Source organism: Mobula hypostoma, chromosome 9, assembly GCF_963921235.1.
Source record: "Mobula hypostoma chromosome 9, sMobHyp1.1, whole genome shotgun sequence".
Taxonomy (NCBI): Eukaryota; Metazoa; Chordata; class Chondrichthyes; order Myliobatiformes; family Myliobatidae; genus Mobula; species Mobula hypostoma.
In genome coordinates this window covers 28222369-28245316 of record NC_086105.1, presented here as the reverse complement: position 1 = coordinate 28245316, position 22948 = coordinate 28222369, and the positions used below count along the sequence as shown (strand labels likewise).

The 22948-nt window shown below is 41.9% G+C and overlaps 1 protein-coding gene across 1 annotated transcript in view; it reads left to right on the top strand.

Moving 5' to 3' along the window:
* The window catches only part of LOC134352346 (chromatin remodeling regulator CECR2), a 133089-nt gene that overhangs the window by 92713 nt on the left and 17428 nt on the right, over window positions 1-22948 (top strand). Inside the window, exons 7-13 of the mRNA XM_063059645.1 lie at window positions 1389-1564; window positions 12402-12491; window positions 16955-17111; window positions 17693-17822; window positions 19271-19308; window positions 19404-19495; window positions 20800-20926. Coding sequence (XP_062915715.1) covers window positions 1389-1564; window positions 12402-12491; window positions 16955-17111; window positions 17693-17822; window positions 19271-19308; window positions 19404-19495; window positions 20800-20926 — 810 coding nt within the window. The remainder of the gene's footprint in view (window positions 1-1388; window positions 1565-12401; window positions 12492-16954; window positions 17112-17692; window positions 17823-19270; window positions 19309-19403; window positions 19496-20799; window positions 20927-22948) is intronic.

Below are 22948 nucleotides of genomic sequence, written 5' to 3'. Positions count from 1 at the left end.
TGATTCCTCTACGAGGATTGGTATGTGTTCCTTTGTCTTACCTTTCTTGAAGTCCACAATCAGCTCTTCGGTCTTACAGACATTGAGTGCCAGGTTATTGCTGTGACACCACTCCACTAGTTGGTATATCTCACTCCTGTACGCCCTCTCGTCTCCATCTGAGATACTACCAACAATGGTTGTATCATCAGCAAATTTATAGATGGTATTTGAGCACATTCTTGAGTATAGAGAGAGTGGAGCAGTGGGCTAAGAAAAGATGTGAGTTTGTATGTAGCAGTTTGATAGAAACAGTTTAAAAAGAGGTGGATTAGGGAAGAGTCACACTCAATAATTTGGGAATGACTTGTTCTGCCATCTTGATTTCGGAATAGTTCATGAACACCATCTCATTCTTCCTATTTTGGCACTTTATTTTTGAAATTTTATAGAAATTTTTACATTTTTGTGCTATACTGCTGCCGTAAAACATAAATTTCATAGGTCTGTGATAATGAATCTGATTCTCACCATGTGTCTTTTAAATTGTGAAATATTTTGACAGATCAATATCAGGAAAACGCACTCTTGGGGAAGAATAGGAAGTAAGCCCATCAATGTAAAATAAAAATCAGGATTTAAAAAGCAACAGAATGGTTCAAGTGAATCTTGCTTCCACAAATTTATAGAAAGAATCGTAGTGTATTCAATTAATGCCTGGATAAGCATCTGATGGAGATTGGGTTAGAGTGTTGGAATGAGGAAAGACGAGCAGAGTCTCACGACGAATAAATGTCAAACTGCTTGGGCTATTCAAGGCTATATTATGTCATTCTGCTTCTAGGATTGGTGAATGATTTACGAAGTTTAATAAGATAATAGATCAGGTGATATTAGGCATGACAATGAACGCCCTGTCAATGAAAAGTACAATATTCTTGGGCCGGCTGGTGGCGCAACGACATCAGCGCCGGACGCGGGAGCGGAGGTTCCCCGGTTTGAAACCAGTCAGGTCCGCCCCCGGGTACGCTTTCCATCCGTGCCGGGTTGAGTGTCGAGACCACAACTCGACTTCATAAAACAAAGGGAAAATACTGCGAGAATGTCTGTGTGAGAAGTGGTGTGTCCCCACAGTCTCTCTCTCGCTCCGCGCCTTGGAAAAAGCCATGAAAAATCCATCATCACGCACGCACGGACAGGAAGACGCGCACGCACACAGGCACACGCCAAAAAAAAAAGGGAAGTACAATATTCTCAAACATCTTTGGATTTCTGAAGCTGGTATGGGTTTTTGGTGTCCCTTATAAGTTAAATTGTCCATTTGGTATTATTTTTTAGTGACTATAATGTGCAGATTATGTTGCCAATGTCACTTGAACAGGTTTTCACATTTGAGTTTTCCTTTCCAGCCCCATTGAAACCTCCAGGTAGTAGTGGCAACTGGGAACTGGTTTGTCAGACTGAGGAAGAGTGGAGAAAATTAACTGATGATCTCCAGACGAACACTTCTGTTAAGGAAAGACAGCTACATGCAACTCTCACTGAAGACTTCCTCCCTGAAATTTGCAACATGATTGCTCACAAGGTTAGTCCACTGGTGTTTGGCTTTTTGTTTTTTCTCTCATGTTTAGTATCATTGGCATATGTCCTGAAATTGGTTTTGCAACAGCAGTACATTGCAATACGTAATAAAAATGCCATCAATTTCATTAAGTTTATATCAAAAATTAAATAAATAGTGCAAAAATAGAGGAAAACTAATATAATGAGGTAGTGCTCATGGATTCAGTGTTCATTCAGAAATATGGTGGCAGAGGGAAAGGAGCAGTTCACGAAACATTGACTGTGTGTCTTCAGGTTTTGTATAACCTTGATGGCAGCAATGAGAAGAGGGCATTTCCTGGGTCATGTGGGTCCTTAACGATGGACGCTGCCTTTCTGAGGCATCGCCTTTTGAAGGTGCCCATGATGGAGCTGGCTGAGTTTACAAATTCCTGCAGATTTTTCCGATCTTGCGCAGTGGCCCCTCCATACTAGACTGTGATGCAGCTAGTTGGACTGCTCTCCACTGTAAATTTGTGAGTGACATTGGTGACATACCAAGTCTCCTGAAACTTCCAATGAAATTATGCTGCTGTCACGCCGCCTTTGTAATTGCATCAATGTGTTGGGCCCAGGATAGATCCTCAGAGATTGACGCCCAGGAACTTGACAGTGCTCACCCTTTCCGCTGCTGATCTGTCAGTAAGAACTTGTGTGTGTTCTGCCAACTTCCCCTTCCTGAAATGCACAATCAATTCCTTGCTGTTACTGAGGTTGAGTGCAAGGTTGTTGTTATGACAGCACTCACCAACTGATCTATCTCACTCCAGTACGCACCTAACCACACAGTCATGGGTATAGAGAGAGTAGAGCGGTGGTCTAGGCTTGCATCCTTCAGTTGCATTAGTATTGATTGTCAGTGAGGAGGAGATGTTATTTCTGATCCACATGAACTGTGGCCTCCAGATGAGGAAGTCAAGGGTCCTGTTGTGGAGGGAGGTACAGAGGTCCAGGTTATGGAGCTTATTTGATTAGAACTGCAGATATGATTATGTTGAATGCTTAGCTGTAATCAATAAACAGCAGCCTGATGTAGGTATTATTTAGGCGATCTAAGGCCGAGTGGAGAGATGGTGAGATTCTATCCCCTGTGGAGGATAGGCGGATAGGCAACAGGCAAGTTGTAGCAGGTCTATGTCACTGCAAACCCCCCACCACTACCACCTTGATCATGCTCTCTTCTCAATGCTGCAAACAGAAAGAAGGTACGGGAGCCTCAGGACTCACACCACCAGGTTCAGCAACAGTTATTACCCCTCGGCCATTGGGCTCTTGGTCCAAAGGGGATAACTTCACCCAACTTCACTCACCCCATCACTGAAAAGTTCTCAGTTACAAGGACTCTTCATCTCATGTTTGTGATACTTATTGTTTATTTATTTATTATTTATTTTTATATTTGCAGTTTGTTGTCCTTTGCACAGTGGTGGATACCCAATTTGGTGTGATCTTTCATTAATTCTATTATGGTTATTATTCTATTTTGGATTTTTTTTCAGTATGTCCACTGGAAAATGAATTTCTGGGTTGTATATCGTCACATATGTGTCCTTTGATAATAAATTTACTATGAACTTTGACACAAGTTTTCATTTGACAGATTGAAACTGGTCTTTGTAGTTAGAGGTGTGTAAATACAATTGTGAAAGGCGTTGGAAGTTTTAAACACTTATCATCAGAACGTTTCTAACACTTTCTTTTTCTGCAGTGCATTCACAGCCTGTATCCTGTGGTGAAACTTTGGTGCTTAAACACAACTATTAAGGGTGACCTCTTACTCTTTGGTGATTAGCTATATCCTGTTTTGTGACAATAGGTCAGCTCTCAAGATTACACACAAAGTATTTAAACAAATGTAATATAAATCAAACTTCCAGAAGAAAGCAATTACTGCTCATTACCTGGCATGAGATGGCTAGCAAAAGAAGAGCTAAGAGATACATTAATTTCACTGATCTCAGTTTGGGCCTCAGCACAATTTATTTGGTCCCATGAAAATTTTATTCAGTTCTGTCTGGGTTATTTGGTTACATAATCTTTATCCCCTCTGATTTGTGGTACCTGTTTAATGTAGCTTGCTCTCTGATCCTTCAGCTTCCAAGCTTGCTCTGGGTAAACTCTCAGTGGCATTGTCAGCAACTGAGGCGGAAGCTCAGAATCAGCAATCAGTGTTTTAAGGCAGAAAGTGAGAGTGGAAGAGGGAACCATGGAAAGAGACAGATGTGGTTAATGTTTCGTTGAATCTAAATCTGTTTCATAGCATATGTAACAGGCACATTAAGTGTGCAGTAAAGCATATTGAACAAAAGCTTTAGAGTCACAGAAAAGTACAGAACAGAAACAGGCCCTTCAGCCCATCTAGTCCATGCCAAACCATTTAAACAGCCTGGGCCCATTGACCAAGTTCAAGTAATAGTTTTTTAAAAAATTGTTTTGGTCCCTGTTTCATTTTTAGATTTTCCACAAGGTTTTCAAAATTTTGGAGCTGGGTCCATGGCCAGATCAGCCATGATCTTATTGAATGGTGGAGCAGGCTCGACGGGCCAGATGGCCTACTCCTGCTCCTATTTTTTATGTAAAATGTTTCAACAATACTGAATTAGTGCAAAACCAGTTTTTTACAAGTTACTTTTACTCAGTAAAATATCACCCTGGTCCGGGCAAGATTTCCTGCCATATTCAAGAATGTCATATTTACATTAATTTCTAAATTAATTCAATTCATTTGCCAATTCAGTCGTTTTGAAAAAGAATCCAATTTCAAGGTAATGCCTTCTGTTGAGAAGTTGAGCATCTTTTGTTATGGGCTAACCTTGGGCTAAAGGTAAATGGCTGTGCCTCAACAAGACTATCACTTAGACTTGAAACACCGTTGCTTTGATTAAATTGGTCATTACTTTGCCTTTACTGTGTCATCACACTCGCTCTCACACTCATGCCTTTTTTGCCAACCAGAATAAGGATGATACTGAAAGGTCATTGAGGATTACCCAATACAGTCGGATCTAAAACAGTTAGAAACCCATTATGGATAACTGAGTAGTTGAAAAGTCCAGGGTTCGGGTAACAGTCATGCAAGTAGCTTTGTTTTGTGTGTTTTTTCTTTACTCCCAGATTTGTGTTGTATTTAATTATTCCTGTTAATGCAGATGTCAGCCAGAAGCACATCTCGTCTTTCTGCTCTTAGAACTTGTTTATATTTGAACTTGCTGTATTAACATTTATTGCCATTAAAAAGGTAGTTTGTTAGGTAAAATGATTTTTAATGAGAAACTAAATTGAATAACAATGTAGAAAGTACACTTGTCATCAAAATGGTTAGCTGGGTTTACAACTGCATTTACACACGTTTTATACTTGGTACAGATTGGTTTTGATTTTTATTACCTTTCAGAAGTTATTATGGAGCAAAGCATCGAAAATTCCCACAAGAGTTGTTACATGAAATCGGAACTCTTGTAGGCAAAATTTGTTGTAGAGAATTCGGGTTATTCTGCAGAAAGAAAAGTTTGGGGATGCAGTTATGTTACTTAAGAAATTATGACAGAACAAGATTTATGGAAGTCAATGAATTAGAACAGATAGAATCTTACTCCTACAATTAACAAAATGTTGTCATTTGGGGCATATTGATAAATTCAGTAACAATTTTCTTGGAGTAGCCCACATTGATGTACAAGACTGTCGTGCCCACTTTACAGTGTCCTGGGCAGCTCTGGTCTTCTCAATTTATTAAGTTGCTTGATTACATTGGAAAGGTATTTGCTGAACTCATGATTTGGTTTCTTCTTTTGCCCGACTTTGGGTGGGTTGTGCATGGCTTGAGGACAAGAGGGGCATTGATGACCCTGGTCGTCTTCTGTCTCCAATATTTTTGTTTATTTATTATGAGGTCAAGTGGGGTACATTTTTTTGTAATAATTAAATCAGGAAGTAATCGTGAAGTGATTCTAATGTATGGTTTTAAAAATCAGAAGGTGGAAGGAAACGGCCAGAAAATAAAAAGCATTATAAGACAAAGGAGGAGAAGTCGGCCATTTGGCCCATGGAGTCTGCTCTGCCATTTTATCATGAGTTGATCCATTCTCCCATTTAGTCCCACTTTATATCCAAAATGCTAGAGGAACTCAGCAAGTCAGGCAGCATCAATGGAAATGAATAAATAGTTAATGTTTTGGGCTGACCCCCTTCTTTAGGACTGAACTGGAAGGGGGAAGATGGCAGAATAAAACGGTGGGGGGGGAGACTAGCTCTAAGGTGATAGATAGACTATGATATATGGGTGGGAAAGGCAAGGGCTGGAGAAGAAGGAATCTGATGGGAAAGGAGAGTGGACCATAGGAAAACGGGAAGGAGCAGGGGACCAGGGAGAAGTGATAGGCAGGTGAGAAGAGGTAGAGGGCCAGAATGAGAAAGAGGGGTGAGGAAGGGAAAATTTTCCAGAAGGGGAAATCAATGTTCATGCCATCAGTTTGGAGGCTACCCAGACAGAATATAAGGTGTTGCTCTTCCACCCTGAGAGGAGCCTCATCTTGGCACAAGAGGAGCCGATTGGCTGACGTGTCGGAATGGGATTTCAAGTATCTGGATGTTCCGCTTTTGGTGGATGGAGCAGGGGTGCTCCACAAAGTGGTCCCCCAGTTTATGACGGGTCTCACCAATGTAGAGGCCCCACATTTGGAGCACCGGACACAATAGACAACCCCAGCAGATTCGCGGGTGAAGTTTGTGGCCTGGAATAGAGGTGAGGGAGGAGGTGAATGGGCAGGTGTAGCACTGGGATAAGTTCCAGGAGGGAGATTATTGGGGAGGGACAAACAGTCAAGGGAATCGCGGAGGGAGCAATCCCTGTGGAAAGGAGGGGGGGAATGGTGGAAGGTAAAGATATGTGTAGTCATAGAGAAAATCTTTCTTTTCTTTTTCAATCTTTTTATTAGTTTCAAGAACAAACACGTTATAAAAAAGTACATAATAATTGGGATTGTGTTAATTGTTAATAATTATTAAAGTTTACAGTCAAGTAGCACATAGATAGGGAAAATCGGTATTGGTTCATTTTGCTCTTGTCCTTTTTGGAGAATATTTAGACAACACAGAGAAGGTTGCATCAAAGCTGCAGGTATCTGAGTTCAATCCTGACCTCGGGTACTGACTGTGCAAGTTTCCCCTATAACTACAGTGGCTTCCTCCAGGTGCTCCGGTTTGCTCCCTTGATCCAAAGGTGCTAGCAGGTTAATTAGCTACTTTGTTTTCCTGAGTGGAACTGAGTGATAGAGACCTTGTGTGTGTGTGGGGACAGAGGGGTGAGGTGGTATTAATGAGAATGTGGAAGAGAATAGGTTATGAGAAAGCAAGTTGGGGATAATGGGATTGATGTAAGATGCAGCAGGCCAGGCAGCATCTCTAGGAAGAGGTACAGTCGACGTTTCGGGCTGAGACCCTTCGTCAGGTGTATTGCTTGAATTTCCAGCATCTGCAGAATTCCTCGTGTTGATGTAAGATGGTATGTTTAGAATCTCTACGTGTATCAATAGATTTTGTAAGTTATTGAAATAAGGTAACATTGGCCAATCAAAGACTCATAGTCACCCTACTGTTAGCTCTATTATTTTTAAAAATCTAGTCTTTAGTTAATTTGATTTGCCTCAGATGACATCAAGAAACAGCAAGTTCACTGAATGCAGCAAAGGTTTATTGTCCCTGGCTGTTTAATAAAGACACCTGCCCCAAAGCTAGATCTGCCTTGTAGCCCCACTATGATACTATTATTCATTCAACTTTTGGCCAGATTTTAATACTTGTTCATCAGAAGCATTTGGTTTTGAACCTTGTCACAACCTTGATTTCTCCATGGACATAGCTGAATTCTAAAATGAACCTTGCACCAAAGAGTAATTAAGTTGAGTATGGCCACAGAGAGGCGCAAGGTTGACCCGGTGAGAATCAGGGTGTGGGGGTGAGGAACAGCTCTCCAGTGGATTAAGTCATACATCGTGAATGGGAAGACGTTTCGTGGTCATGTGAGAAAACACCCCAGCCCCAGGACATCATTGCAAGCAGGAATTGTGGTAACTTCCGAACGCCAACTCTCCTATCGGTGACCGTCTCTCCTTAATTAGGTTGGAACTGGGACCATTCCACGGTGCTCAGTTTCATATAAAATTTCACTGATAATGAAGCTTTCCCAGCACCTACTAGGCAACCTCCTCCCCACCCCCCCAACCCCCAGGCTAATGACATCATGTAAGATGTAAAGTTGGTACTGTTCTATCCAGCAAAGATCATCTGCTTTATAAGACAACATGATTACCAGCCTGTTCGACTGTGTCCAACCTTAAATCCTTAGATTTGCATTGACTAGAATTCCAATGGAGTTATCTGCATAGTTTAAATCAGACTAGTAGATCTTCACCTACAAGGCAGGAGTCAGGAGATAGAGAGAATATTATACAGCTGCAACTGGTTTTTTTGCAGCTCCATAATTGAAGGACCAGTGAATCGGAATTACTGTCATCTCCTCGTATCCTGTCCTCCAATGCTGTGTCACCACAATTTACAATAATTTGCAGAAAACACTAGAGCAGAGTTTCCCAACCTGGGGTCCACAGACCCCTCGGTTAATGGTCGGAGTCCATGGCATTTTATAGAAAGCTGAGTCACCAAGGCAGATTTGGCAGCATTTCCAAAACATGTGGGCTCTATCTGAAAAGATAGAGAGGAGGGTGTCAGGAAAGATCCTTTCTGTTGGAGATCACAGGTTTTTAGATTATGACTTAGTTCAAATTTCAAAACCTCCCTTCTCTTTGTACCATTCTGGAATATTGGAACAATTCTCTAAGCAACTGGACATGGTTGACGAATGTCAGATTTAACAGTGATAACAAAACTATATCCCAAAATGAACTCAGTAACAAGGATTTTACCAGGGGGTCTCTCCTGAACCAAAACACAGTCAACAAACAGTGCTTTATCAATGAACGTTCTTCATTATATACTGAGTGTGTTCACTATTCCTTCCAGAACAACTCAAATTGTCAAGTATGCGAGGCCAGGACAGACTTGGGCTGCTAAGTGGCTAGTACGTTTACACCATATAACTGTTAGATGGTGACGATTAGGGGCTTGCTTGTTTAAAAACCAACTCAAACACAATTTAACAGCACTACCGTTGACAAGTAGCCCGATATATTTGGGGTGCACTGTTGGTATTAACCCGAAGTTCAGAAAGCTCGGAGACCTCGGCCTACACCCCACCTTCTGCAGCTGGATCCTGGACTTCCTAGCGGATCGCCAACAGGTGGTAAGGATGGGTTCCCTCACCTCTGCCCCTATGACCCTCAACACAGGTACCCCCCAGGGTTGTGTCCTGAATCCCCACCTCTACTTCCTTTACACTCACGACTGTGCTGCCACACACTGCTCCGATCGGCTGATCAAATTTGCAGATGGCACAACATTGATAGGCCTTATTTCTAGCAGTGATGAGACAGCCTACAGAGGAGAGATTAGCAGTCTGACGCAGTGGTGTCAAGATAACAACCTGTCTCTCAATGTCCAAAAAACAAAGGAGCTGATCGTGGATTACAGGAGGAACAGAGACAGTCTCGCCCTGATCAACATCAATAGGACTGCAGTTGAGAGGGTAGTAGTTTCAAGTTCCTCGGTATCCACATCACTGAAAATCTCACCTGGATTATACACATCAGCTGTGAGGCCAGAAAAGCAACGTCTCTTCCACCTCAGGCGACTGAAGAGGTTTGGCATGAGCCCCCAAATCCTCGAGACCTTCTACAGGGGCACCATTGAGAGCACCCTGCCTGGTATGGGAACTGCACCAACTATGATCACTGGGCACTGCAGAGAGTGGTACGGACAGCCCAGCGCATCTGTGGACGTGAACTTCCCTCCACCGAGGACACTTACAGCAGCAAGTGCATAAAGAAGGCCTGGAAGGTCGGCGGGAGCACCAGTCATCCCAATCATAAACTGTTTCAGCTTCTTCTGTCTGCAGCATGAAAGCCATGATCAACAGGCTACGGGGCAGCTTCTTTCTACAAGTTAGACTTGTAAATTCCTTTATTCCCTCACATTGTGGGATGGATGTAAGGTTTAAATAAATTCAGATCCAGGTTTAATTGAACCAGGCACTCCAATATGCAACTACAGGGTCAGTGTTCAATAGTAAGTCTCTCATTTCCTGGTAAAAGCCCAGCCATCATTTACCAAAATTAAAGTACAGCATCAGCAACGCTTTCTGAACGATAATCATGAAATGCTGAAGGAACTCAGCAGATCAGGCAGCAACTATGGAAATGAATAAACAGTGGACTTTTTGGGCCTAGGCCCTTCGTTAAGACTGGAAAAGATGAGAGAAGAAGCCAGAATTTAAAAAAGGTGGGAGGAAAGGAAGGTGATGGGTGAAGCCAGATGGGTGGGGGAGGGGGGGTGAAGTAGGAACCTGGGATGGTGACAGGTGAAAAAGGTGGAAGAAGGAGGAATCTGATAGGAGAGTAGAGTGGAGCACCAGGGGAGGTGATCGGCTGGTGAGGAGAAGAGTGGAAACAGAAAAGGGAAGAGAGAGGGAGAAAACAAATAGCAGAAACAGAAAAAAATGTTCATGCCATCAGGTTGGAGGCTACCTGGACGGATTATGAGATGTGGCTCCTCCACCCCGAGAGTGGCTGTATCATGGCAGAGGAGGCGGCCATAAACCAACATATGAGAATGGGGGTAGGGGTCAAAATGGTAGGCCACCGGAAAATTCCATTTTTTTGCAGATGGAACAGAGGTGCTCAACAAAGCAACCCCCCCCCCCCCCAATTTATATTGGTTCTCACCAACATAGAGGCCGCATTGGGAGCAACGGATACAGTACTGAACACCAATAGATTTCTGGGTGAAGTGCTCCCTCACTTGGAATGACGGTTTGGGGAGGTGAGGGAGGAGTTGAGTAGGCAGGTGTAGCATTTCTGTTGCTTGCAGGGAGATTGGTGGGAAGGGACACGACCATCTTTCAGGTCACAAACCGTCCTGACTTGGAAATATATCACCAATCATTCGTGATTTCTGAGCAATTTGTCATTTGTCTTCAACAGTATCCAATGGTAAGTATTGTCTATCAGGAAGCAAGCATCCTCATGTAACCCACACTTCATTCAACTGGTTTAGCCAAAAGAAAGACGTGACCACTGTTCAATCAAATTAATGCCTCTGTCAGTTTAAATTGAGTTTGGGTGGAATGATATCTACATATCAGAATCACTAACCTTATCAGCAGCTGCTCCAGTTCTCCACTTCATCCCATGCCAAAACCATTGCCCAGTTAAACGTAAAATATCTATCATTATTTTGCTCCTCACTATTGTTTAAATAAGTTATGATTCCCCCCCCCCCCCCACTGTAGCACCCACCATTGTTAAAGTAGCAATGAATTCTGTGTGGATCAGATGAGCGATTGTCAAAATTTCTAACTTTATCTGTTCAGAAACATTGATATCATAGGCCAGTTTCCAAAAAGGCCAGTCACAGACTTGTTCTTCATTAATTTTAGAAATGTAATTACCCTCCTGGATCCTACCTGAATGACACATTCTTTTCCCTCTCTGTTATTCAGGCAGGATGTAGGAGGGTGATCATATTTCTAAAACGGTGTTGATAACTGCTGTAGACAGCCTCGCTGTAGAGCACAGTCTCTTTGATAATCTAACATCAACAAATGTGCATTTTTCCAACACAATCCACTGGATCTCAATCAAAGGCAGGAATCATGATTTCCAATTCCCTGTGCATGACATTGGAAGGTTAAAACTGCCTCTATCACCACAAAGGCGGGAGCTGTAATTACTAGTATGAAGATGGACTGGAATTTAAGCCTCTGAAAAACTGCTTAAAATGTTGATTATTGTTCAAAAAGAAATTAATGGTACCAATTTATTTAACGTCTTCTGCGAAAGGTAACAATTATTTTCTGGGACTTAGTTATACATTCGTTGGCCACTTCTGATATTCGCATTCAGGATGCAACTGTGTCAAAAGCTATTGACAGGAGGTTGAGGGAATATCACAGCCATGCCCAATTCTGCCCTATCCTGACATCGAAACATGGAATTCTGTCAGGGGACATAGGACAGCAATGAGTAGCAGGTCAGAGTTCACTTTCATAACCCGGGAGAGATGAGATCAATTCTACCTCCCTTTCTACGTTTGCTCAGATGTCCTACTGCAGTATTTTTGACCTACCACTTACTGGATGCATTTACGGAATCAGGAAATGCAGTTCTTCTTGCTATTTGAATTAAATAGTGATAAGAAGGTACCTACATATAGAAGAAGTGCTAATCTTAGCAAGAATTGCTTGGGTTCTCTACTTCACCTCACACCAAAACTATGGCCCAGTAAAACATCATATTTATGACTATCTTGCCACTCGTTATAGCTTAGATAGATTAAGTCATTGTCCTGTAGCACCCATGCCTTTCAAAACTGCTCTGAGCTTTCATGGGATGTTGATTTATTTCTTTAAAACCAAGAGGCTAACTGTTTCTTTTTGAATGTTTGGAGGGGGGAGGGTTGAACGTTGGGAAGGTGGCTTCGTATAAAAACAGAACGGTGAGAAGCGTTGACACAGCGGGGCAAACGGAAATCAAAAGTTGTAATGATTAGTTTACAGTGACTGACAAGTATTAGAATATGGTCTGTGATTAATCTATCTCGTCTGTATCCTGAAGGGGGGTTACCGCACAGTGCCAAGCATGGTCATTAACAGGCCGTCTGTAATAGCTGTGTGTTAGACCTCTGACCTCTCGTGCTTTCATTTCCAGGAGAAACAGCTGCAGAAGAAGCTGTCTGAAATGGCTCCCAGGAGAATTTCTGACCGCCTGACCCTGAAACGGTTGCAGCAGGAAGAAGAGGTAGAACAGATCAAGTTTCAAAATATCAGTTTGGAGCTAAACTTGGACTTTCTATTAACCCTCATAAACCTGTCTGGGTTTGAAATTCCTCTTCAGTAGCTGGTTTTGGACTCTTGATGGATTGCCCTTCAGTGAATAGAGCACTGTCGTCAAAAACTATAACGTGTGTTTATTATGAGAAGTGGTTTTGCAGGCACTCTGAATTACTGCTTTTTTTAAAAAAAACTTACTGGGTTGGAAATGTTGTCTTTGCAGCCAGAAATAGACAAATATCGTCACCTTCTGATACTAAGTACAGTGTGTCAAGTGGTGTAAAACGGTAGGGGAGTTTCAAGTGGAAATTAACTGTATCTGAAAGAATTTTCAATTCTGTTCACAGAGTTCAAAATTAAAATAGTTTTTCTTCCCTGAATATCAGTGAAGAATTGTGCAGCAGCTTGACAAACATCCAGCAAAACAAGATGTGGGACTGTAGCTGAGGCTTCTTAAGGCATTGGTCAGACTGCACTTGGAATGTGGTGAACATTTTTGGGCCCCTTTATCGAAGAAAGGAAATGCCGGATCTGGAAAATTACCTCAGAAATGAAAGGGTTAATGTATGAGGAGTGTTTGATGGCTGGAGGTGAGGAGGAATTTCTTTAGCCAGAGGGTGGAAATCTATGGAATTCATTGCCAGGTATGGCTATGGATGTCAAGGCATTGAGTACATTCTCTCTCGGTCTCTCTCACTCTCACACCATCTCACTCTCTCACTCTCTCACCATCTCACTCTCTCACCATCTCACTCTCTCTCACTCTCACTCTCGCTCACTCTCTCTCTCTCACTCACTCTCACTCTCTCGCTCTCTCTCACTCTCTCACCATCTCTCTCACTCTCTCACTCTCACTCTCTCACTCTCACGCTCTCTCTCATTCTCACTCTCTCTCACCATCTCTCTCACTCTCTCACTCTCTCTCTCACTCTCTCTCACTCTCTCTCACTCTCACACTCTCTCTCTTTCTCACTCTCTCTCACTCTCACTCTCTCACTCTCTCTCTCTCTCTCTCACTCTCTCTCTCTCACTCTCTCTCTCTCTCTCACTCTCTCTCTCTCTCTCTCTCACTCTCTCTCACTCTCTCTCTCTCTCTCACTCTCTCTCTCTCTCTCTCACTTTCTCTCACTCTCTCTCACTCTCTCTCTCTCACTGGCACTGTCAGAAATTGACACACCATTTGAATAGTGTTGTTTTACTTACACTGCTCTTTCTTGCATAATTTTTCCAGAAACATCAGTTCATGTGTTGATTTGAGCACCTACAAAGACGATGCCAGGCTCGAGTTCACTGATCTTAATCAGGGCGATGCTAGGTTCTGCTTTTGTCTGTCTGTCACCAAGTTGAGAGCTCCTGCTGCTTCTCACTAGATGGATCTTACTAATGGGATTTGAGGATGGAAGTATCTGCCTCTACCATGACACTCTCAATAGTCAAAGTCTGTCAAAGCCCAGACTTGAATACGACAAACAAGCAGTGACTAACATTTATAATGGGCACAGTGGGGCAAAGAAATTGGATGATGGATGACTGGTGTGAGTGCAGAAAGGAGAGGAGAGAGAGAAGGGGAGAACGTTACCTAAAATTGAAAAAAGTCAATGTTCATGCTGTCAAGTTGTAGAGTACCGCACAGAATATGAGGTTCTGTTTTTCGAGTTTCCATTTTAGCCTCACTCTGGAGTAGAGGATGCTGAGGACAGAGATTTCAATGTGGAAATGGGGAGGATAATTAAAATAGCTGTCGACTGGAAGCTTCATACAGCCATGGTGGATGGAGGTGCCCAGCAAAGCAGTTGCTTTCTTTGCGTCTGGGCTCACCAGTACAGAGGAGGCCACATCCAGAGAATAAACAGAGCTGGAGAAGGTTCTTACTGACCGTTCTAAACAGTGGGGAGCAATAGTACATCTGATTTGTATTGAAGCAACTCATCTGTTATTGAATTCACTAAACTTCCTTGTTACCAAAATCTCTACTTCTAAGAAGCTCTGTCTATAGAGATGGTCTATAACATATTCTCTATGCAATAAAGACAAAAGGACATGAAGAAATACAGTGATTAACCTTTCTCAATGCCTATGGGTAGAACTTCAACTTATTCATAATTATATTAGTGGAGTCAGACAAAACAGCACAAAATATTGGAGAATTTTAAAGCTAAGTTTTTTGCTAGATTCTTTGTGTTTGTGTTGTATACTAAATCAAGATTTGGTCCTGTTTCCAGTATCATCATGGGCATGACCATGGGTTGAAACTGAAGCTCAGCTGCTAGTTATAGGTTTTTATAAATGGTATTAATTAGACCATAAGACATAGGAGCAGAATTAGGCCATTTGGCCCATCGAGTCTACTCTGCCATTTAATCATGGCTGATCCTTTCTTTTTCTCTCCTCCTCAACCCCAGTTCCCAGCTTTCTCCCCCTAACCTTTGATGCCATGTCCAATCAATCTCTGCCTTAAATACAGCCAATGACCTGGCCTCCACAGCTCCACGTGGCAACAAATTCCACAAATTCACCACCCTCTGGCTAAAGAAATTTTCCGCATCTGTTTTGAATGGATGCCCCTCTATCCTGAGGCTGTGCCCTCTTGTCCTAGATTATCCCACCAAGGGAAACATCCTTTCCAAATGTACTCTGTCTTGGCCTTTCAACGTTTGAAAGGTTTCAGTGAGATCACCCCTCATCCTTCTAAATTCCAATGAGTACAGACACAGAGCTATCAAACGTTCCTCGTATGACAACCCTTTCAGTCCTGGAATCATCCTTGTGAACGTTCTCTGGACCTTCTCCAATGCCAGCACATCTCTTCTGAGATGAGCCCAAAACTGTAGTCAGTACTCAAGGTGAGGCCTCACCAGTGTCTTATAAAGCCTCAACATCACATCCCTGCTCTTGTATCCTAGACCTCTTGAAATGAATGCTAAATTGTACTTGGGTGGGCAGGGTCTTTTTTTGATTAAATAATACTTATTTTGGTCAGAAATGCCAAAATGTAGGAAGTAGAATCAGGAGTTGGCCTGCTGTTCCATTCAGTAGAATTTGCACCATTCCCATTTTGTTAAAGGCATTTTTCTGGGCTTGGCCTTTGCTGGCAGGAATCAACCACCTGGGATAGATGTGGAGTCACATAGTCATAGTCATAGTCATACTTTATTGATCCTGAGGGAAATTGATTTTCGTTACAGTTGCCCTGAGCAAGAATAGAGAATAAATATATCAATATAAAACCATAAATAATTAAATAGTAATATGTAAATTATGCCAGGAAATAAGTCCAGGACCAGCCCATTGGCTCAGGGTGTCTGACCCTCCAACGGAGGGGTTGTAAAGTTTGATGGCCACAGGCAGGAATGACTTCCTATGACGCTCAGTGTTGCATCTCGGTGGAATGAGTCTCTGACTGAATGTACTCCTGTGCCCAACCAGTATATTATGTAGTGGATGGGAGACATTGTCCAAGATGGCATGCAACTTGGACAGCATCCTCTTTTCAGACACCACTGTGAGAGAGTCCAGTTCCATCCCCACAATATCACTGGCCTTACGAATGAGTTTGTTGATCCTGTTGGTGTCTGCTACCCTCAGCCTGCTGCCCCAGCACACAACAGCAAACATGATAGCACTGGCCACCACAGACTCGTACAACATCCTCAGCATCGTCGGACAGATGTTAAAGCACCTCAGTCTCCTCAGGAAATAGAGATGGCTCTGACCCTTCTTGCAGACAGCCTCAGTGTTCTTTGACCAGTCCAGTTTATTGTCAGTTCGTATCCCCAGGTATTTATAATCCTCCACCATGTCCACACTGACCCCCTGGATGGAAATAGGGGTCACCAGCGCCTTAGCCCTCCTCAGGTCCACCACCAGCTCCTTAGTCTTTTTCACATTAAGCTGCAGATAATTCTGCTCACACCATGTGACAAAGTTTCCTACCATAGCCCTGTACTCAGCCTCATCTGGGAAAGAAGACAACATTTCCTCCCTTGAAGGTCATTAACAAACCTAATGGGCTTTTTCAACAATCCAGTAGTTTGTCCAGTCATTCTTAGTAAAACTGTTCCAGATTATTGCCTATTTATTTATTATTATTGTTTCTTCTTTTTATATTTGCACAGTTTGTTATCATTCAGCACTCTGGTTGAGTGTTCTAGCTGGGTGGTCTTTCGTTGATTCTGTTATAGTTAGATTCGTTGAGTAGGCCCACAAGAAAATGAATTTACTTAAAAGGACAGTTGTAAGTTGCATCATATTTCACTGAAAACTCAGTCATTCTTTGCTGAGTTCATGTTTCCTGTTCATGTCCAGAGCAAAAATAACCACCATCTAATATTTTTGTCTGTGCAAAATTTCACATTGAAGGACTGAAGTAAAAATTATAAAGAAGCTCTACTGCCACCTTTAATATCTTAGATAAAACGATATATGTTGCAGGAGAAAATATCTGCTATTGCAAAGGTAGAGGAACAGAAGCGCAAAGAGGAGGAAGCAGAACGTCAGCTACTGTTGGCTGTGCAGAAGAAAGAACAAGAGCAACTCATGGAAGAAGAAAGGAGGAGGGAGTTTGAAGAGCGAGTCAAAGCTGTGGAAGGTATAAATTTATGTTTTTCCATTTCATTCACAAGCCAAGCTTTAATATAGGAGGAATGCAGCAATCATGTTGAATAACTGGTTTGTGTTCTTTCCCACAAGGATGATAGCCCAGTAAAGCCATGATAATATTTTGCTCACTGTGAAGAAAAATATGTGGCAGGCTGGTTTGTATCTGCTTGAAGAGGTATGAGCTGGATATCAGTCTAGAATTTGCAACTGGAGTTGTGGTTTCTCATTGCTATGTGTTGACCTTATTCAAAATCAGGGGTGCCAGCTCTAAGCCACAACCTCACTTCAATGCTAGAGATCAGTAATTGAAGCGTGATAGTGGATGTGAACGTCATAACCAAGTCAAAACCAAGTCTTCCATAGCAGACTGACTTGAAATAAAATACTTTCAGAAAACACATTTTACTTTATAGATTCTAATAAATGGGTTACAACTTTCATGTATTTGAAGGATTGTAAGATTCCCCAGTTTTACTTGCTTTTGACCAAAAAAATGTCTACTGCTTAAGGCAATCTTGGATGTTCTTCATTTTTTTTTAGGTTTTCTAAGTACTTCTGTCTTACCTCTAGGTCGTGCCAAAAGGAGGAAGATGAGGGAGGAGCGAGCCTGGTTGCTTTCTCAGGGAAAAGAGTTGCCTCCTGAACTCAAGAACTTAGAACCATTGTTACCTATGAAGAAAGATAAGAAGGCAAAGGATTTGTACGTATTATTCCTGGGAATAGGAGGCCATTGAAGATAATAAAAGCAACATTCACTACAGAAAAGAAAATAGAAAAAGTACCTAAAACTAAAATTTGCTTGTGGTTTAATAGAAACAAACTGCAAGATCTCATCTAGATTGTATTCATGAGTTTGATAATTAAATAAGAGGGAAAATTGCATTGTATTTCAGATTGAATTAAAGATAGTTGTTTTTACACCTAAGGGTGAAAGACATGCAATAGCCATGCATTTTCTTCATCAGGGATAATTCAGCCTAGGTGAAGCCAATTATTTTTTTTATGGCTGTAGTTCAAAACAATAACACGAGGAAGTCTGCAGATGCTGGAAATTCAAGCAACACACACACAAAAAGTGCTGGTGAACGCAACAGGCCAGGCAGCATCTCTAGGTCGACGTCAGGACTAACTGAAAGAAGAGATAGTAAGAGATTTGAAAGTGGGGGGGGGGATCTGAAATGATAGGGGAAGACAGGAGGGGGAGGGATGGAGCTAGGAGCTGGAAAGTTGATTGGCAAAACGGATACAAGGCTGGAGAAGGGAGAGGATCATGGGACGGGAGGCCTAGTGAGAAAGAAAGGGGGAGGGGAGCCCACCATAGTGAGAGGGACAGGGAGAAAAAAGAGAGAGGAAAAAAGGGGGGGGGGATAATAATAAATAAATAAGGGATGTTTGTTTTTAACATCAACATATTAACTCTCCTACTCAGCACAAATAAAGCATGTCAAAATACTACAAATGTTGAAAAGGGCATCAGAAGTGAAGGATATATTTGTGTGCTTCCAACATAACCTTTACTCCAAGGTTGTATACAGTGGAAAACTGTGCACACAATCCATGATACTTTGCGGCACAGAAATGGGTCCTTTTGATCCATGCTGGAGTTTCAGCATCAGGAGTTCCCTCTTGGCCTGCTTCAGTATTCTGCTGATACATCCCTTCCATTCCTTTCTCCCTCCAATGCCTTTCCTTGAAAAGTTCTCCTTCAGTGTATCATGCCATTTCCCTGAATTACCCCTTGCAAGTTCTGCATTCTAACCGCACTTTAATTGTAACTAATGGCAAATTATTAATGTCTCCCAGCAGAAAGAACAAGAGCAGCATGTTACATGTAGCTTCCTTTCCAAGTAACAGACAGTCCTGACCTGGAAATGTAATCTCTGGTTTCTTTTATTATTGATGGAATTAATCCTGGAATTACCTACTCAAGCGTATTGTGTATACCTTCACCAAAATTATTGCAGCATTTAAAGTCATGGCTCACACCATCTCAAGCAATAAATGAAAGCCGGTGTTGCTAACTTTGACAGTGTGCCAAGAACATGAAAGATGAATTAAAGTGGAGTCACTCTTGAGTGGCAATTTACTAAATTTGTCCTTTCTTTGATTTCAATAAAACATGCCTGTTTTTATGGTTTTCTGTTATAGGTTTGAGCTGGATGAAGATTATATTGCCATGTATAAAGGTAAATGTTTTCTTTAGGCAGGTTGGAGTTGTTTCAAAAATATGAATTAGAATTGCTTAACGTGTTATTGCCTATCGCCTTTGTCCTTTGTTCAGTTCTAGATGCAGTTAAAGCACACAAAGATTCTTGGCCCTTCCTTGAACCTGTAGATGAATCTTATGCTCCAAACTACTACGAGATAATTGAAGTAAGAGCTCAGCTGTCATATTCTATTCAAATTTTTGCTTTCTTGTATTAATTGTTAAGGGATGCTGTTAGCAAAAATCACTAAAATTTACTTCACCGGTTGTTTTTAGCACTAGTATTCAATTATTAGTGCCTTAACTTGTAAGCTCTATTATGAGTTACAGAATAAGTAAGGCATAAGCAAACTCTTATAAGGATAATAAGGCCCAATAAACCTTCAAATGAGGTTGCAGAGAGAAGAATAGATCATTTATATTCACTCAATTTGAATTAATGTCAATTACTATTTGCACATGTTTGTTCACCGGTTAATAAATCTGAATTGAAGCAATTTATTCTTTTGTACTATAAAATGTACAGACTGAATTGTGATGTGGAAAATTCAACCTCTTGGTTCAGCTGTTTCCAAGTATAGATGATAAGCAGTTACCCTAGTATACAGAGAGCTGTTGATACATTTTGCATAACTCTTGAAGATGTTAGGCTTAAGAGTACAGAAAAATTGCAGCAGCGGAAACAACATAGGTGTGCATGGTCTGTGTTTAAGAGAATAAGGAGATGTATGGAGGGGTTGGTGGTGTGTGAGGAGCCTCATTATTCCAACTACCACCTTTTTATTCACTCTGTACACCCCTCTGCCCTACATTTACACACCCCCACCCTCTCAAGTTACGTTAGCGCAATGCTTCTAAAGCTCAGTACGTCGGAGTTCAGCGTTCACTTCCAGCGCCATTTGTACATTCTCCCTGTGACCATGTGGAATTTCTCTGGGTGCTCCGGTTTCTTCCCCCCAAAGACATACCAGTTAGTAGGTCAATTGGTCATTGGAAATTGTCCTGGAGTAGACTAGGGTTAAATAATTGACCTGCTGGCCAGTGTGGCTCTTGGGCTGGAAGGGCTGTTTTCTGTAGTATTTTTAAAATAAAACAAAGAAATTTTTAAAAAGTTGGGAATGACAGAGAGCCTGACATTTGGAGGGAGGTGAGTGGGGATTTCTCGCTGAGGCAACATGGCAGGCTGAATCTGATTCAAACTATGTTCCACCCCACAGTTTGAGAAGTCTTTCTGAAATCTGCATACTCTTGTTCACCCACACCCCACTCCCTGCTCTTTATTATTGAAACCTTCTAAGAAAATTCTCAGGAAAAATTGCCTAGTACACTGGGTTTCACTGAAATAAGTGGTATGATGTATCAGGAAAATCCCCAAAGGTGAACTGTTTGTTTTCCATTGATTTCTTCTTGGTATATTTGATAAACAGCTTTTCTTAATCACCCCTATAAAATGTATTTTTAATATCTTCAGACACCAATGGATCTCTCCACCATTGAAAGGAAGCTCAATGAAAAACAATATAATGTAAAAGAAGAATTTGTTGCTGATATGAAGGTTATGTTTGAAGATTGTCTGGAGTATAATGGTGAAGGAAATGGTAAGGCAAGAATATATTTTTATCAGCATTGTGAACTATTGCTTTAGACAGATAGATACTTTATTGATCCCAAAAGAAATTATAGTGTCAGAGTAGCATTAAAATGCTCAGATATAATTATTAGAAAAGTAGAAAAAATAAAAAATAAATTACCACAAATGGTCTAACAGGAGGGGAGTTGTCTCTTACCCGACCATAGGTTGACTCTTTATAGAGCCCAATGGGCAGGGGTAAGAATGACCTCATATAGTGCTCTTTGGAGCAGCACAGTTGTCTTAAGGCCAATTTATACTTGTGTGTCAAATTGACACCGTAGGTATGGCGTAGCCGCGTACCCTAAGCCATAGCCTGACACGCACCTCCCCAAAAATGTAACTACACGTCGCAGCGACGCAGACCGCACAACTGTGATTGGTCCACTTGGTAGTATCACGTTTCCTCCTACGCTGCAATAGCTTCCCATTGGACGACTGAAGGGCAGGGAAGGAACTTTGGCTGCAATGCTTTCCATAAAGCTTTACAGACCTCCAAAATTATGGAGGACCAGTTTGTAGCTAGCTGCTACAGCCTGTTGACTTCCACCTGAAGTTAAAACTCAAATGGTGATTACCAGTCCCTGAGTATACTGTGTGTACACTGATGCAAAATAAGTGGTTGGAGATGATGAACCAAATCGTCAAATCTACCTGCCGACAGCCGAAAATATTTGAAATGCATTTCCTCATCCATGTCTCTCAATGGCCGGACAAGCACAGAAAATTCACCCTCCTTCAGTTTCAGTCACCATTGTTTGAGGTTTGAGTTTCTTCATGTTAAGTTTCAACACGAAGAAACTTGACACAGTGGCATAGAAACCCCACTGCCAACTAGCGTTTTGGTGGTGAATTGCAGAGCGACACAGACAGACCAACGCACAAGTATAAATGCTCACAACGGCGTAGCCCACTTGCGTAAAGCTAGTACGCACAAGTATAAATCAGCCTGTAGTCTATTACTAAAAGTGCTCCTCTCAGCCAAGGTGGCATGAAGAGAGTGAGAAACATTGTCCAGAATTTCCAGGATTTTCCATCGGGTCCTTTGTTCTACCACAGCCTCCAGTGTGTCCAGTTTGACTCCTATAACAGAGCCAGCTTTTCTAATCAGTTTATTGAGACTGGTAGTATCACCCGTGTTGATGCCAGTGCCCCAGCACAGCACTGCACAGAAGATTGTACTGGAGACAACAGACTGGTAGAACATTTGAAAGGACTCCTCAGGAAGTAGAGGCAACCCTGGCCTGCCTTGTACACAGCCTCTGTGTTGGTGCTCCACTCAAGTCTGTCATCCAGGTGCACCCTCAGGTTCTTGTAGGTCCTCACAACGTCAACATCCTCACCATCAATAGTAACAGGAGCAGAAGACTTGGTCTTCCTAAAGTCCATCACCTTTGTCTTACTGATGTTGAACTGCAGATGATTCAGCTTGCATCATTTGACAAAGTCCTCCACCAGGGCCCTGTATTCATCCTCCCATCCTCCCTTTATACACCCAACGATTGCTGAGTTATCAGAGAATTTCTGCAGATGCCATGACTCAAAAGTGAAACTTTAGATACTACTCATAGTGTTGTATCTAAAGTCTGGGGTAAACAGGAAGAGAGCCAGTACAGATCCCAGTGGGGCCCCAGTGCAGCCATGTCTGACACACAGCTCTGAAGCTGCACAAACTGTGGTCTGCCAGTCAGGTAGAGAAGCTCATGTAAATTAATAATGAAATCCTCCTAGTGACAAGCTTATTACTCAGGATTAAATAAACCGTGATGTTTACCACTTGAGGATATAAGGTGGTGAGGCATTTAGCACTATGCAGCATAATGAGGATTTTTAAAAATCCATTCTACTTCCATCCGTTGATAATAAGCTTCTGTTTTTCTATGCCTGAGAAGATGAGGAGTAAGAAATTCTTTGTGGCGCAATGTCATTGTGCATTATGTGAAAGACTTTGACCTTTGTATATGGATTTTATACTACCAACAATTTGTTC